This window comes from Crocodylus siamensis, chromosome 1 (genome assembly GCF_052110815.1).
Source record: "Crocodylus siamensis isolate JL-2025a chromosome 1, ASM5211081v1, whole genome shotgun sequence".
Taxonomy (NCBI): Eukaryota; Metazoa; Chordata; order Crocodylia; family Crocodylidae; genus Crocodylus; species Crocodylus siamensis.
The window spans coordinates 14758929-14776073 of record NC_143395.1 but is presented as its reverse complement, the minus strand read 5'-3'; the positions used below and the strand labels follow the sequence as shown (position 1 = coordinate 14776073).

Here is a 17145-nt window from a genome sequence, read left to right as displayed (position 1 = left end):
TGTCCTAAAAAGCACTTCAAAGAATATGGATTTTTTAGTGTTCTAGGTTTCAGTTGCTCAACTTGAGAAGAAGGGCCTAATGTTCACATGTTCAAGGCACTTACTTCTGAAGTCAATGGGAGCTGCAGATGCACAGTCCATGCAGAGATGAACCACCAAAAGCCTTCAGCTGAGGTACCCATGATGAATGGCCAATTGCAAAAATTTGGATGGCTCCCAAATTCTCTTTGGGCCCGGAGGAAGAGTTTCTATCAGAAGACGCCAGCAGAAACTGCCTTTTTCCCCCTCCATCGACCACATTTTGTCAAGTTCATAGTCAGTTCTCTTTTTCTCCACGTCCCATATATTTCCTGAAACTAGGTCCTCTTTTACTTCCCATCCTTTATCATATCCTTCCTTAGTCCTCCTATTTCTCCCAGTTTAGCTTCCCCATTCTCCTCTGCAAGGCAAACAGGTTTGTCAGTCCATAACCCCAGAAGGGCTAAGATTTCTCTACATAGCTAGAATTTCCAGTGCATTTTTTTCTGTTGGGCCTCAGCTTTATTTTCTGCTGCATTACACGTACTCATTTCCAGTTAGATGGTGATTGGCTACTTGAAGGCACTGTGATAATTTGAGTAAAAAAAACCTGGAACTTCACCATAACCTTCTCTCCTTGTTTTCATTATCTCCTACTTTGGCAGTTGGTCACTTGCTGCTGGCTATGATGACCCTAGGGCTATATGAGAACACAGTCCAGCAGTTAGCAGACATTAGAAGCTTCTTTCCCTGTAACAAAGGAAGGAAAACTGGCTGCTTTTGTGTACATGAATATGAGAGATGGATGGACTTTCTCTGATGGGTAGCAGTTATGGCAGGGGTTGCACTAAATGTTCTTACTCATTTGAACAATCTGGGTCAAACATTTTATGCCTAGATTGCTAGCACAGGCTGAAGCAGACATACAAGACTGTAAGCGTGTGGATACTCACTCCCAATATTCTGCTTCAGTAAATCAAGTTATGTCTTGCTACATCGTGTCTGATAAACATCAGATGTATGGCCACTGTGTAATAAGAGATGGCATATAACTTAATTTAACTTCTGGTAAATTAAGTTGGGTATTTCTGCCCAATATGTTAGTACCAATGCATTTTGCATAAACAGTGACTGCAGACATACTAGTTCCAAGAGATTAAGCAGAATTTTTCTTTTCCATTTAGAACAGGTTATTAAAATACTGAAGACTTGGATGAGAGAAAGGATGGTACAACACCTAGCTTGGCCCTGACTGCGACTCAGAGGGCTCAAGTTCAACTCTTTGCTCTTTGCATCACTTCTCTATGTGATAATATGGGGATAATAGGGCAAAAAAATTCTCAGTCAAGAATGTTATGAAGATAAGTACATTCAATTATAAGATACACATATGAGTATGAATACAGAGAGCTATGAGGTCTGTACTGCGTTATTTTAGACAGGGGGAATGCTGAAAACTGTTTCCTACCCGTCATTCTGAAATATGGGCATTTTACCTTCATATACCACTGATCAAAATGTAAATGAATATTAGGGACAACATCAATAACTAAGTCCTTTATGACTGTATATACAGTGTAAATTATAAGCCAGCACATTCTAGCCACTTGAGCTCAAGTTGAGAGCCAAGAGCTCACAGATTCTGCCGGCTCCAAAAACTACATTCATCAAGACAGTTTCAGTTGGAAAGCAGAGATCGTATTTACTACCCTCCAGCTAACTGAAAACTATCTTCAAAGGCACCTTGGAAAAAGAAAAGGTGCCACAATTTGGCACTAGGTGTTAGGTATATAATAACGTAGGATCAGAAGTGATTTCCTGGGTAATCAAGTTCATTCCCTAGCAACCTCAGGGAGCTATTTTACAAAGTGTGATATTAGGGATATTTCTGTAATGGATTTCTAAGCTCTTAAATAAACTTCTTCCATTATTTAATATGAACATGAAAGCATTAACCCACTTCAGTACAGATCATTTTCAAAGCTTCAGTTAAAGTCTTGCTCAGGTAGGCCTGATGGAGACTACTACCATGGGGCTACGTGGTACACAAATACCTGAATAGCTCCTCCATGTCCTCATCAAGGCTGGTGCTTAATCTTTGCTCTTTCTGTCCACAGGCAGTTGGCAGCAGTAGTGAGTCACCAAGTTTAACAGTCCCACCAAGGTCTGGATCTTCAAATAACTTCAGGTCTAAAGAAGGAACCAGCAGAAAGCGTTAGTTACCTGCACATGACATAAAGCAACACCAACACAGATGCCAGCAAAGGAAGCCAGCCATGTATTGCATTGATTTTTATACAAAACTTCCATTTTAAAGTAAAAATCCACAAAGTGCAAGGATATAAATTGTTGACATATTGCACTTGCAGGGCCTCTAAATCTATTCCCTTCAGGAACTCAGGAATAGTTTGTACCCAAGCCTGCTTACATCTTGCTTTTCAACATAAGACAGACACCCATAAAAACTGTAAATCCAAGTTCCAACAGTATATGAATCCTGTAATTCAGGTCCTGCTGTTTTAAATCTCCAGCTGATTTTGCACTAGGTAAAAATCTGGCCTAAAACTGATGAGTCCGAATCAAAGTTAAACCAATCCATTTTAAATGCCCAAAAGTCATTTTTAAAACTTTAGGAAAAGCAATCCAACTCTACAGATCAGAGATAGAACTGATTTACTATCTTTGATTGATGAGTCCTTGGAACCGGTGGATGAAAAATCTTTTACTGGGCCAAACAGTCCTTCATCTGGATATATTTCCTCATCAAAAATGTTTAACTTGGGCCTGTCTTCCTTGGCTGGAGGAGGTGGGAGCTTCTTCAGTTTTTTAGATCTAAAAAAAGACAAGAACAAAATTCAGCTGCTATTGTGAAATAAGCACTCTCAAGGAACTGGAACTAAAAGCATTCTGTTTATAAAGCAGCATATTCACAATTACAATCTTTTCACATTTGGTTAAAATTGCTTTATTCTTTGCAGGATTTTCAATTTCGCAGGGAATAGCAGTAGAAACATCATCAATTCCAGTAGCTACCACTGGAACAGAGTAAAAAGAAATGGTTTGATAAGGAGCAGAGTGTAGGCCATCCAGTCTGTCCACTGATCAGCTTGGATATGATACAGGCACACATTAAATATACCAAATGTTTCAAAAGCCTCATTAAACCCTATTCCCTAGTAACAAGGCCCTAGGTTGGGGGCTGGGCTGCATACTGTGCATGCCCAGGGAAAACAGGAGACCTCACGAGTCCCAAGATGGATGTTGTACACAGGGGACCTCCTTCACAGCTTACTGCTCGTTTGGCTGAAGGGAAGGCAGACCTAGTGATTGCTAGGCCCTACATCACACTGACCACTGGAGAAAGTACCCCAGGTCATGAATTTTACTCAAACGCCTATGGCACCCAGGGCTCAATCAGAAGCATGGATGGGGACTGGAGCAGGGGTTGGGGGTGTTGCAGTGCGTGGGGCCTGGAACAACAAAGCCCTGTGCTGGCTGCACTGCCATGGTGAGGCGTCCCCGGATAGCCTGGCAGCAATGGGGGTGGTGGCAGCATGGAGCTGTGCCCCCCACTGCTCCCCAGTAGGCAGAGGGTATGCAACCAGTGTGGGGCTCTCAGGGGAAAGGCAGCAGGGCAAGGAGCCCCAAGCCTGCAGCAGGCAGCCCATATCCACCCCCCTGCTCCACCTAGCTCTGTTTCGGCCAGGTGGGGGAGGAGGTGGTAAAGCGGGCATGTGTTGTGTCTGATGCCCATCTTGCTCGGGCCACCTGAGCCCAGAAGTCTTTCCTGCCCAAGTGTGGGGGGCAGACGGGGGAGCAATGATCTGTAAGGTCCCCTCCAGTCCCTGACATCTGTGAAACTATAATTCCCCCTGCAAAGTGAGAGCATGTATGATCCCTGACACTCCCTCCCCGCAGCTGCAATGTATGCCCTCGCAGACACCTCCATCCCCACAACCACACCACACAGGCATGGACCCCCATGCCGCCCCATTCCCACCCTCGGCTCCACATGCCACTCACTACGTTGCCCCACCACTGGGAGGAGAGGTTGCTGTCACAGTGAGAGCATGATGGCAGCAGCAGTGGCTGGGCAGGAGCCCAGGGACTGCAGCATAACCCCTTGTGAGCTGTACGTGGCCAGTGGGCTATCAGTTGGACAAGCCTCTACCTTAGAGCATCACAGCATTTGCACACAATGTCCAGAACTGTGAACCCACAACCTTAACAGATGTGTGCTAACAAGTTGCCAGAGCAGGCCCAGTAGATGTCTCTCACAAGAGAAAAATCTCCTTTACCCACCCACTCAGGTTTCAACCTGTAGCCAGACCAATCGGCATCCAACGTGTCATTACCCTCCAAAGAAGAAGGGACCGAGCTCCATAACAACAGGTGCATGCCAAGCGTGTTAAAAGGCTCAGTAAAATACTAGTTGGATTACAGCCACACGCCGAGAGCAGAGTCCAATTACTTTATAAGAAGTTTATAAGAAACAAGACAAAAGCCCGGGTGGTGCGTTACCACCGACAATTCAGTTCCTAGCAACAAGCACATAAGACCCACACGTAATGTTTAATCACAGCAGGCCCTGGAGACGCGTTGTGGTCAGCAGAACGGATGAGGAAGCGTTTGCTGAGCTCTTTATTCAGTCTGTGTTTTGATGCAGTGAGAAGGAGCCATAAAAGATGTACAAGAGGGAAGGGCAGGTGGTTACAACACAGGCCTGTGTAACCTGGGTTCAATTCCTGATCAGCTGTAACTCTAGGGTGGTACTGGGCAAGTCTCCTAGGACCAGGCTGTCTTTGTAGGCACCTAGGCTTCACACGGCACATGGCTGCCAATGGACGGGGTAAGTACTGACGATCCCTGCACAATGACCAGGCAGGACTCGGCTGATCCAGAGCTCCTGGTGCAGAGCAGGGGGGTGCCTACTGCTAGGTGACAAAATTGCGAGGCCCATGGATGTGCCTGAGGTTCACACTATGGCTGCCAGTCACTTGGGTCCTGGAGCATCCGGGGGGAAGCACCGACATGCACCAATAACACCGAGTTCAGTACAAAGCACAGCACAGTCACTCCCACTGTGGGAGTCCCATCTCTCGCACAACAGCCTTGGGGCTACAAGGATCACCCAGATAGTGGGGGACCCCTGTTTCGGCCCCCAAGGGGCAAGAAGGAAAGGGAACAAGGGGAAGCAGGTTTCTGTGGAGACAGCTAATGAGTCATGCTCCACCTGGGGCTGAATCAGCCCTCAGGCACCCAGCTGATGTGTCTGCCAGAGGTCAACTCTCCCTCAAAGAGAGGGAGCCTTGAGAGCAGCAGGCAAGCACCAGGAAGGGCTCTGCAAAAGTCTGCGAATGAACTTCTAGACGCCCCAAATCCCAGCATCTTGCCTTGACTCTTGGTCCCTGTTCTTCAACTCCTGGCAGCTTAGTCTGGCTTCCAGCCCTTGGCTTGTGCTAACTACAACGCTCAGCTCCTCACTCTAGGGCCTCTGTGGCTTCCTGATCCCAGTTTGAATTGCAGCTTCCTGATTCTGGATCCTAGACCTTTGCTCGTTTCTAGCAACGACTCTGGCTCCCTGACCCCAGCCCATTCCTGATCACATCTTTGGCCTCCAGATGCTGTCCTGACTAGACCTGGGCTCCTGATGCCTGGCCCTTATTGCCTCCATCCCAGCTGTGACAACAGCTCTTCCTTAGTAAGGGGGAAACCCTGGGTTCTCGTTCCTTCTTCCTGGACTGTTTATGCATTTTATACTAGATAGTCACTAGATAAATGGCAGATATAGCCTGGAGAGCACAGATCAGAGTCCAGCACTCCTACCCTTCCTAAGAGTGTGCCCTACTCAAGAGGCTAGGAAATCATCCTGTCTCTTGTTTGTTCACCTTCTGCTCCTAGAACACTTGTATTTTTGGCTACACCATGGTCTAGCCCCAACAGGAAGAGTTGGAGACTGCCCTCACCCAGACTATTTTATAGCTTGGTGGTTAGGGAAGTCTCCTCCGAGGTGGCAGATATAGGTTTAACCCCCCTGAACTAAGGCAAAACTCAAATCTGCCACTTCCTGGGTGAGTTCTGTAATCTCTAATACGCTATGATATAAAAGTGAGCCCTGACGCTATGCCCACCAGGTGTATTTTCAAGTGCCAGCAGCCACTGGTGCTCAGTTTTGTGGTGTCAGACGTGCTTCATGGGAATTTAACAGATTGAATCCCTTCAGGGATTTAGGTGCCACCCTAGCTCTGGTCCACACTGCAGCAGAGCTTAAGTGAGAGTTCGACGCCTACCTGCTTGAACTCCATTGTGCCTGGCCATGCTCAGTGGCCTAAAGTCTAAGAACCTGAGAATCGTTTCAGGCAGAAATAGGTGCACTGAACGAAAGAGGTGCAATCTGGATTGCTTTTCTCAACTTTTGATGCCTAAATCCTACCCAAGTCCCATTTTGGTGCCTTACTTACTGGAATCCTTATAATCCCTAGAAATGTGCAGCTGTAAAATTGTAAGATTCAGAATGTGAACCTCTTACTCATGAAAGTGAGCAGTCCTTCATATAAGCTACTCACTGAAGATCACCGATGTAGAGGGAAATGACAGGAAGAAAGGACAAGCCAGAATATTAATGTCACCACAGAACTGAGTAAAAAAGAAAAAAAAAACAAAAAAAATCTTACTAATATTTCTGTTTAGTCTGGTGACCAAATCCTCCCGATTATATTTGCTCAGTTTTAGTTTTGTCAGGATCTATCATTAGCATCTTCAAAGCACTGGGCTGAAAGCACAGAAATCACAGGGCATGTTTTTTAAGCATTACCAGGAGAAAGTAGTTTTTTTCTGCTGTCAAGCTCCTTCTTCCTGCCCTTCTAAGGACACCAGTGACATAATCCCAAATGATTCATGTGTGCCTGTAATGTGGCTTACTTGGGGTCAGGCTCTTAACTCAGAAATGATTCCCACAGTTCTGTATTTAGCTGTACCAGTCTCTGCTGCTGCCACAAGAGCAATAGGGATATTATGGCATGGCAGCATCAAGAGCAAGTGTATTCATGAAGCTCTGCCACAAGGCTCCATCCTACAGAAGTGCAGAAGAAAGAGCCATCCACCAGTAGACTGCTTTGTTAATTATGGTCCATTAAGGTAAAGCAAGCTGAGGGGAAGGCAATGGAGTTCAGGGCAATAGGTAACAGAGACCCTGTGCCCAGCCCACACCATGAGGAATGAAGCCGCTGGTTGCAAGAATATTGTTCCACAAGAACCTCTAGAAGCATTTCTATATTTGGCCCCCATGGCTGCTTCTATTGTCTTCTTTGTGTGGTTCATCTCTACATTACATTCATAGTTTCATAGTTGTTAAGGGCTAGAAGGGACCTTACAGATCATCAGGTCCAACCCCCTACACTTGGGCAGCAAAGACTGCTGGGATCAGATGACCCCAGCAAGGTAAGCGTCCAGACACTTTTTGAAGATCGCCAAGGTGGGTGACTGTACCATCTCTAAGGGGAGCCTGTTCCAACCCTCAGCACTCGACCTGTAAAGAAGTTTTTCCTTATGTCTAGCCCGAAGCAATCCCCAATCAGCTTGTGCCTATTATTTCTTATCCTCCCCTGGGACCTTGGTAAACAGATGCTCCCCCAGGCCCTTGATACACTTATAGGTTGCCACCAAGTCCCCTCTCTTCTCCAGGCTGAACAATCCCAAGTCTTTTAGCCTCTCCTCATACTTTAGGCCTCTAATCATGCGTGTGGCCCTCCTTTGGACTCTCTCAAGCTTCTCCACTTACTTCCTGATGGGCAGCAGAAGTGGAGGCTGTTAGAGATCCAGCCTGTGGGGGGCTGCTTGGGGCCACTTGGGCCTCACAAGCCCCACAACCCCCGCTTCTGCCACACACTGGGGGGCTGGAGCCTGGAGGCAGTGGATCAGGAGCAAGGGGCACTGAGTTGGGGCTGGCTATTGATGTTTACAAATGGGTCCTGGTACAAAAAAGGTTGAAAACTGATGAACAAATAAATAATAAAGCTGCTTCCCTCCTGTCCCTCTTCCACGCCCCTTAAACCATGCTCTTGGAACCATTGCCTCTCACCTTGTGCCGCTCCCCATTCCCACAACCTCCCCCCATCTCAGAACCAAGTTGGCTTGTTATGCTACCGAAACACAGAATTAGAATGTGTATTTTGGAAAGAAAATGCTAAGGAAAAGTTTCAGAGTAGGATCTGAAATATTGCACTACAGATGAAATCTCAAATAATACCAATATGCATTTTTAAGCACAAACACATCTTTGTTTAGAAAACGGGCTTGAATTACAGCTGCACTATTAAAATTGCAGTAATAACGACACGTCTTTGGCAAACACGCATTCCTGTAAAACAAAGACTCTATGCATTGGTTCATGCAGAAAACAAAAATGTCATCTGCTTTTTTTCTCTTTATTCCAGCTGTGTTCATTTTCCAAAGCTACGTGGTAACAACAGTCAAGACAGAGGAGGTCATTTTTATCTGCTTTGGGCAAGGGGTGCAGAATGGGAAATCTCAGCACTGCCTGACTGCTAAGCACAAAGCAACAGTGACAAGCTTTTGCTGTGGTGAAATCTCACCTCCAACAGCCAGCCCTTTCTTGCAGAAAACACTAAAGACACTGGAACAGAAGTGACAGCTAACAATGATTTAAATGGCTTTCAAGGATACAAAAGCAAGGACATTTCTAATACATGGAATAAGTATCATAGATAAGAAACAACACTCAATGGGAAAATCAATTCTTTTCTGAGATCTCCAAAGCAGGCCAGTCCTGGATTAGAGTTCTAAAAATTCAACAGATGGGGAAAAAAACACAACAGTAAAGGCCAGATTTTCAGTTCCCATTTAGGAACCTAATTAAGCAGGCAGCACTTAGGAGCTGCTGCTGTTCTCAAGGGAAGCTACTGCCTGTTGAGATGTTTTAAAAATCTGGCTTTATTTTTTTTATGACATCATACTTCTATGTGATTGGAAAACACACAGATACCCTTTGACATGCAATAATTTGTAACTCTAACCATAAATATGAGTATTCCCACGAAAACTCTTTATCTAAATTCACAGTAAAACAGAGCAGCACAGAAAATTATTGCAGACCGCTGCAGTTTATCTCAAAGGAAGAAAGTCAGATAGGAAGTATGTTGCCATTTACTTTGATCTTCTAGACCAGTATAGATGATATAATCAGAAACAAAAGTAACCCTGGCAATGGTACAATTCCAATACAAGACAGGGACAGGAAAACTGGCAATGACAATGAAGAAAAGGCAGAAATATTCAATAAATATTTCTCTTTTGTGTCTGTGAAAAAGCAGGATGGCACACATGGAGCTTCTGCTGATAATGAAATATTTTCTATTTCAAAGGGAAAGGGATGATGTTAGACAGTAGCAGCTAAAAACAGATACTTTCAGATCAGCAGGACCAGAAGACTGCCCTCCAAGAATGCTAAAAGGAGCTCTCTGAGCTACTCGCATTATTGATTGAATTTCAGACTTCTGAATTCTGAGGAAGTGTCACAGGGCTGGAAAAAAGACAAACTAACATTGCGCTGATATTTAAAAAGGCTAAATTAATGGGATGGCAAAGTTTATTACTGGTCAGTTAACTTGACATTGATGGGTAAAATCACAGGAAGGCTGATACTAATGATATCAGCCTCTTCATTCTTTACTGACTGAATCCATTAATATCAATGGATATTAGTACAAGTGGTTTTATGGAAGACACACCATGTCACATCCACTGCATTGTTTTTAATGAGATTGATTACAAGTTTGGTTGACAATTATAAGCTTAGTGACTGACACAAAGGTAGGCACAATGCATTTAAGAGCTCCATTTCTCTTTTTCAAGCCAGATAAGACAAGGAGACCAGAAGTCCCTGATCTACACTTTTGCAGGAAGAGGTGTGATGTTTTGACAAAGAGGCAGTCTTTCAATGGTCCTCGCTGGTGTGTGATAAGGGATTCGAGAGAACCTTGTACCCGTCCACACTGGCAGTGGCGTGAAAGTGGTGCCACTTCACTGGGAAGAGAGATACGAAAACTCCTTCTTGGCAGCCAGAAACTGGTCTAGGTCTTAGAGGAAGCAGATTCAGGTCTTAGCCTGTGTCTGCTCTCCCTTTGTTCCCTGTCTTACCCAGGGGGAGGTGCTGTTTCCTCTGGGTGGTGAAGGAGGAGGAAAAGTAGGGAACGAAGATTCTTGAGGGATGCATATTCTGGAGTTACTGGTGATGGGTGTACTGCCTTTGGTACTACTATCATGTGAATGAAGCTGCTTCCTCAATCAGATCCCAGCTTAAACAGCACAGACCTCAAGCACAGACACAGTATTTGCGTGATAAGCATCTGGTTCAGGCCTTAGGACTTCAAATCATAAACCCCTGCACAGGGACAGCTTCTCATGCTGGGAAATCAGAGTGTGCCTAGTAGACAAATACCTGAACTATGCAGAAAAAAACCCACATAATACGAATGAGCATAAGAACGACTTCTCTAATGAAATACAACCAATTAACATGTATGCATGATATGTCCTGGGCAACTTTGTGACCAAAGTCAATCAATCTGAAAAGAAGAGAATGTAAAAAGTCCCACCCACCTGATGCATCTTTACTGTGGGCTATGGGGATTGTGAGAACCAGACACAGGAGGGGGAGAGGCTCCATGAATAAGGAATTCCTATTTTTCATAAGTGCACTGGGCACTTCCCTCTGTTCACGCACTTCTTATTAATTTCCCTTTGTGTGTCACATAAGGTGCTAGAAGAAAGGGAGGAGAGGAATTTGAAATCCAAACGTGTGTATCTACCACACCAAAGTCAATACCTCACGCAGTGGTGACAATGATTTCTATTGCTTCTGAGAAGTAAGAATGAGAAATGGAAACAGCAGTCATTTGTGGTATGAATGGTTGGCTCCTTGAACAAAGAAATAGGGAACAGTAGATAAGGCATAGCTATTTCTGGCTCGAGCAGGATGGAATAATTTCCTAGAACTATTCAATCATAAAATTTTAATACAGAATTAACTAACGACCGCCTTATTCTCAAAAGGCTGAGCACTCACAACTGTAGCAGGCATTGGCTGGCATTCAGCACCTCTGAAAATCAAACTCTAAATATGCTTTGCTATTCTTACGGAAAGTCACTGTTTGATCGTTCAAAACCTGTTTTGCAGAGGTTTAATTTCACGCTCCCTAATCATACAATGCACCTCATCTCCTCGCAGTCCCCAGCATCAGCCAGCATGTAGCCTATCGTATATGCTCGTCAGCCCTTCTGTTTCACGCTGTGCTCCCTAGCATAAGAGACACGATTCCCGCTGTGCTGCTACTGTGACTGAATTTGCTGCTCAGTCCGTGCCATACCCACTGCATCCAAATGCAAAAGAGATACAAGGGACATGGGAAAATCTCTAATTTTATCTGCCTATGAACAGAGATGCCTCCAAGGAACAAAAGGCAAATCTTTTCTTCTACATTGTGCCTTGCCCCTGCTCCAGCCCTAGAGTTTCCTTGGAAAATTAGATCTGAAGACATCCCTCTTTTTGGCCAGGTACAGACAAATTCCCACTTCCATCTCCGGAAAGACCCCTGGCAAATTACAACGGATGCTACTGGCTAAAGATTTCCCTGACTTGCCCATCACATTGCATCTTAGTTTGTGATGTCAGACAACTGCACGTTACCAAGGCAGTGGCAATTTCCAGCAGCAGCCTGACAGGATTTGGAAGTAAGCAATGCCATTTAACAAGTATACTGCCTTGACTACTTGATCCTGTAGCCCAGGATGCACCTGGTGGAAACCGGTCTTCAGCCAGCCTCAGTGAATTACTATTGCCCCATCCTCACTGCTCAGAAGAGTTGATTAGTCCTTGTTTTTGTCTGCTGTGCCTGAAGACAAAATAAACCAATCATCACAGCATGGGAATAGCTCTATAGGAAAGAAAACAAGATAAGACATGGCACACTGGAGTGTCATAGGGACCAAGCAATGATGTGAATGTAGACAGGACACCACATACAACTGCTGTCCCTCTGTCCAGACCAGAGTTTACCCAAGCAATCTGTTTTTTTAACTGTACACTGAATCTATAGAAATATTTTATAGCAGATAAGATTTTTAAAAATTAAATAATACATGAGGTCCATCCAAGAGATAACTTGCAATGGGCAGCTGGTTGCAGGCATGGGCTTATAAGTATCAGAGAAGAAATGTCCTTCAAATGTTTAAAACTGAGGAAATGCAGAGATAAACAGGCACTTCTCAAGCCAGGCACCCCACTTCCTAAAGGCTGGGCACTGCCTCCGCAAGAGCAGATATCTTCCTTTGAGCAAAAGGACTGCAATAGCTAACTCAACTTGCTGTTTTCTAACTAGATTTGGATATGCACACTTCCAACGCCATGACTGCTCAGTGCACAAACCTTTACATGCAACAGTGACATCTGGTGAATTAGTCACAAGGATAACTCATCACTTTGGTTTTATTAGCTCACTGAACCCTGACATGAGTCCAACTGATTTCTACACAAAACACTCTGATTAAATCATCATCCCTTAAAACAGCTATTTCCAAATAAAAACCACACAAGAATTTGCTCCTGACAATCAGCTGACTTAAAAGATACAGACCTAAAATGTCCATCACACCTGTCAAGACAAGCAATGCTCACAAACCATGGACTATTCTTCAATAAAGCCTAACCAATCAACAATTCTGCAAAATGGCACAATTTTCTGTTTTTGCCATGAATGCAAGTAAGAGCGCAAAGCAAAAATCTTTGACGGACTATTTTACTCCTTCATAATTCTGTAATTCTTAGATAGTAAGCATTTGGAAATGTACTGAGAAAATATACATTAAGCAGTGATCTGGATAATCATGCAATTCTCATACAGTGCACTAGGGCATACACTTGGAATTACTGGAATATATTAAGGCTGTGCAAAATTTCTCCAGATGTTTCGTTTCAAAAGTGTTCTGATGTGTTCTGAGCTCGAAACAGCAAAATCAAAACAAAACAAAAGCCGTGAAAATGAAACGAGGGCACTGCAGATATGTGTGCAAGTGATACAAGTTTTGCTTTGAACAATTTGAGGTGCAGTTTCACAAAAATCCCTGCACCTATATCCTTGAAACTCGCAAGGGGCTACCATCCCTGCAATTTTCATCTGAATCAGGCTAGACATGACAGTTACAGGCATTTTAGTGATTCCCCATTATAGCCTATGGCCGAATCACCGAAATCGTGTCAAAACTCCAAAACAGATTCGGACAAATCCAAATGGAACAGTGATCCAAAACACCAGAACCAATCACCGTCCCTCTGAAACCAAAACCGAATTGAAACATAGCCATTTTGCAAAGCCCTAGTAAGCCTCACTGTACATCCCCCAACAACGGACTTCAAATGCCAGTGCCCCAAATTGTACTGTGATACTGCAGTGTTTCAATCACCAATGCTGCCATTTTCAGACTGGTCTCCTTTTTTCCTTCAAGTTAGCCTATTCCTTGAGATTTGCTCCACTAGTGAAAGTGAAAGATCAATATTACATCCTTAGAAGGGACAAGAGAGATGAAAGAATGCAAAAAGCACCTTTCAAACAGAATCACACTATTAAACCGGCATGATTTAATCATCCTTACACATATGGCCTCGGGCATTGTCACACTAAACTTTTGGGATCCCTGCCTCTTTGTGTGAGGCAGCAACATGCTCAGACACACACCACAACTCTGCAAATGCTTTCACCTAGATCAGAAGCACTTTGCGAGAATTTCTCTTTACATCAGTACTACTGGAAACTAGGGCTGTGTGTAGACGAAACAAGGAGCATGCTTGCACAACACCTTAAAGCAACTTAAATGCTTTTGCACCACTTCAATGGTGTTGGTGTTTGCACACATCAGTGGCATATTGCACAGTAATTCCTGCCACTGTAGCAAATTTGGCAGCGTAATACATCTTCTATGACCTGGGGCACAGCTAACTAAAACTCCTCCAAGGAATTTTAGTTTGCTGCCCTAAAAGCCGAAAAGTGAAGCACCAGGCTCCATGCAGCTCAGGGGCTCTGCAGGAAGCCCATATAGGCAGCCTGGCAGCAGCCTGGGAAGGCTGGCTCTGCCCAGGAAAAAAAAAAAAAGGCAGCTAACCTGATATGTTTTTTTTCCCTCCTGGAGCCTGCCTGCCTGCCTGAGTTGTGCAGGGGCCTGGTGCTTCCCTCCGCAGCTGCAGTGCCTCCCAGGACCTGAGTCAGACAGCTGCAGGAGAGTGCTGCTGGGGGAGCGGGTGTGCTACTGCTGAGGAGGGAAACACCAGCCCCCCAACACAGGCCAGGGACCGCTCTACCCACCGGCAGCTCTCCCTCTGCTCCCCGCCACCAGAGAGACAGGTAAGTGCATGGGGATGTGCATGACAGAGGTTTACTTGGCCCTAAATTGAAGCGGTGTTTTTAAAAACCTGCTGCTTCAATGTAGGGCCTCTGTTTCATCTACACATGCCCTAGCTTCCTCCCACTGCCATATGAATGCACCTACCTGGCTGCTAGTTCAGGAGGCAGTGCACATCTCTGAGCACGCAGCTACCTGGCAAAACAATGGTAAGCTTGCAGAGCAGCCCTGAGATAAGTTCCCTGTACAATGTATGGAGAGAGGTTGATGCATACAAATGAAATTCATAACTGGCAGCATGCTCAGCAGGGGAACACCAGAGGCAGCCAACAGGAAATGGGGGAAAGGGATGCATCTGGGATTCACAGCTCCCAGCTCTCTCCTAAACTTGGGCACTGAAATGATTCCTTTGGGTATTTACAGATGGCTCATTTTTCTTTCAAGATACGGCAGTGGTGGTAGCAGCTGGTGCTGCCCATAGGGTTGCCAGCCCTCCAGAATTGCCTTGGCATCTCCAGGAATTAGATATAAATCTCCAGGAGACTGCTGAGAGTCACCCAGAAGATAAATTATAGGGCATTCATTAAAATAAATACTAAAATGTTGAATCTGATTTATACAGTAGTCCCGTGGGTTTTTAAAATTTAATAGCCAGGTGCACTTGCCTTCCTGACGTGAAGTCTATGCACCATAATTAATGTCATTGATGAAACCTCCTAGAATAGGTTCAAACAGATTTGACAACCCTAGCTGCCCCCTTTCATGTAACAGCTTTGTACTTAGTATGATCACCCAGGAAGTGGGATACCTGGGTTTCTGATCCTCTGCAGCCTAAAGGGGTTCTAACTTGCATCTCCCAACTCCTAGGCGAGTGCCTTAAACACTTGGCTATGGACTAGGCCTGGCGGAAGGGACAGTCCCCACTCTTCCTAGTGCAGATGTGTTCCTGCTCTTCTAAACCTACTTTTGAACAAAAACAGCTGCTATGCTTTGTGTTGGACCCAGTACTGCTGCTGTGGGTCTGGTGGACTGGACCTTTAGGAGATTTAGACACAGGGAATGTCTATACATATACTCTGGGGTGGGGGAGAGAAGGGGTGGGTGCTGTAGTTAGAGTGGCTCCAGGAGCTGCTTTAATTAAAGCGTCTGCAGGATCATACGTATTCAGCATCCTGTGCTTCAAAATGGCAGAGGGGGCACTTGAACTAAAGCTCATTTGACAAGTTTTCGTTCAAGTGCCCCCACCATCATTTTGAAGCTTGGGGGCTCTGAATAGACATGACACAGAGGCTGCTGGAGCGTGTTAATTAGCATGCTCCAGCAGACTTCATTAATCAAGTCTGCTCTGTCGTGCACTAATTAGCATGTGTTGGACCAGATGTCCGGCACATGTATAGGTGCCCAGAGATGCCAGCTTGCAAATCCCTAATGGCCTTCAGCATGAGGTAGATTCCAAGATGCTCACTCAGCTAAGATGGAGGAAACCCTCAGCATGCACAGAGGCAAGAACTCAAGATTCCTAAATAATTTTGCTGAAGAAAATTTAAACTGCCTATGAACTCTCTGGTACTTACATGCATTATTGGACTTCAGCATCTAAATTCCATCTAAACAGTACTCCTCCTCAAACCCTAATCTTTTAACCTACTAAGCAATGCATAAAATATTCCCATTTGTCTAGGCACTTGACTCCCAGCTTCTCTATAGACTCTTGCGTGGATGTAGATAGGTCAGTATTTTTGTCTTTCCAATTATTCACCTGTAAAACAGCAACAGTATGATTTACTTCCCAGAGATGTTGTGTGTGCTTCAAGCACAAAGAGGCATTAATACTTTACAATTCAGACTAGTGCTTTTCAACTGAAGTCAGTGAGACTGTCAAGTGCCCTTAAAATAGAGAAGCCTTAGGCCTATTTATCTACTGAATAGGGATAACACTGCCACAGGCAGCACAAATTTGATGGACAACTTTAAGGACAACCCACTGCCCAATCAGCTCTTGATCCCTCCATTACTGAAAATGCAACCTGCCATGATGCCTCATGACAGTAGAGTCAACACCAAGCACTTTCCTGAGACCCCTAGCTCCTTTTTGAATAGTAATGAGCATCTCTCAGTGCACCTGGGCTATGGGCCTGGGTATGACTGTAAACTGCATCTGACTGGAGGGCCCAGTAGCAATGTGGTGGGACTACTTGTGATGAAGTAGCTCCTATTAAATACCACAATGTTGCAACCTCCAGATTAAGGTGGCTCAAAAACCTGCCCCCCCACTGTTTTATGGGTACATTGGTTGGAGAAAGGCTAAGGGACACTGCCCTGACAGAACTGCACCCTGGCTTATGCACTAGGCAGTCAGCAGCAGTTCTTGTCTGTTGTTCTCTGGCAGAAGCTACAACCAGGAGACACTGAACATCTGGGCTTGGTCTGGCCCTTGGATTCTGTCTCCATGGTGAGGGGGATAGGTCTTGGGCAGCCTCCACTCCTCCATAGCCTTGCCAAGGCATACATGTTGAAGGTCTTGATGTGATGGTCACAGGACCCCATACAAGTGGATTCATCAGACACCTGATTAGACCTCTTATGTGTACACCATGATCCAGAGGCTTGACTGTTGCCTACCTGGGTTAGCTGCAAACAAATGGCAAACATACATTGTAGGCTATACAGCTCTTTAATTAATGCCCTGAGCCTTCTCATCTTTCAAATTCTCGC

General features: G+C 44.9%; 1 protein-coding gene across 3 annotated transcripts in view; it reads right to left on the bottom strand.

Moving 5' to 3' along the window:
- The window catches only part of HS1BP3 (HCLS1 binding protein 3), a 79052-nt gene that overhangs the window by 16260 nt on the left and 45647 nt on the right, over positions 1–17145 (bottom strand). For 2 of the 3 annotated variants that reach the window (XR_016439938.1, XM_090031630.1), the window contains exons 5-6: positions 2696–2850; positions 2073–2208 (exon numbers count right to left, since the gene is read on the bottom strand). Coding sequence is in view for 2 of the 3 variants with exons in the window: in XM_090031630.1 (XP_089887756.1) it covers positions 2073–2208; positions 2696–2850 (291 nt within the window). In the remaining variant the exon portion in view is untranslated. Of the gene's footprint in view, positions 1–978; positions 1046–2072; positions 2209–2695; positions 2851–17145 lie in introns of those variants that run through there. The other variant, XM_090031634.1, reaches the window with a different exon arrangement.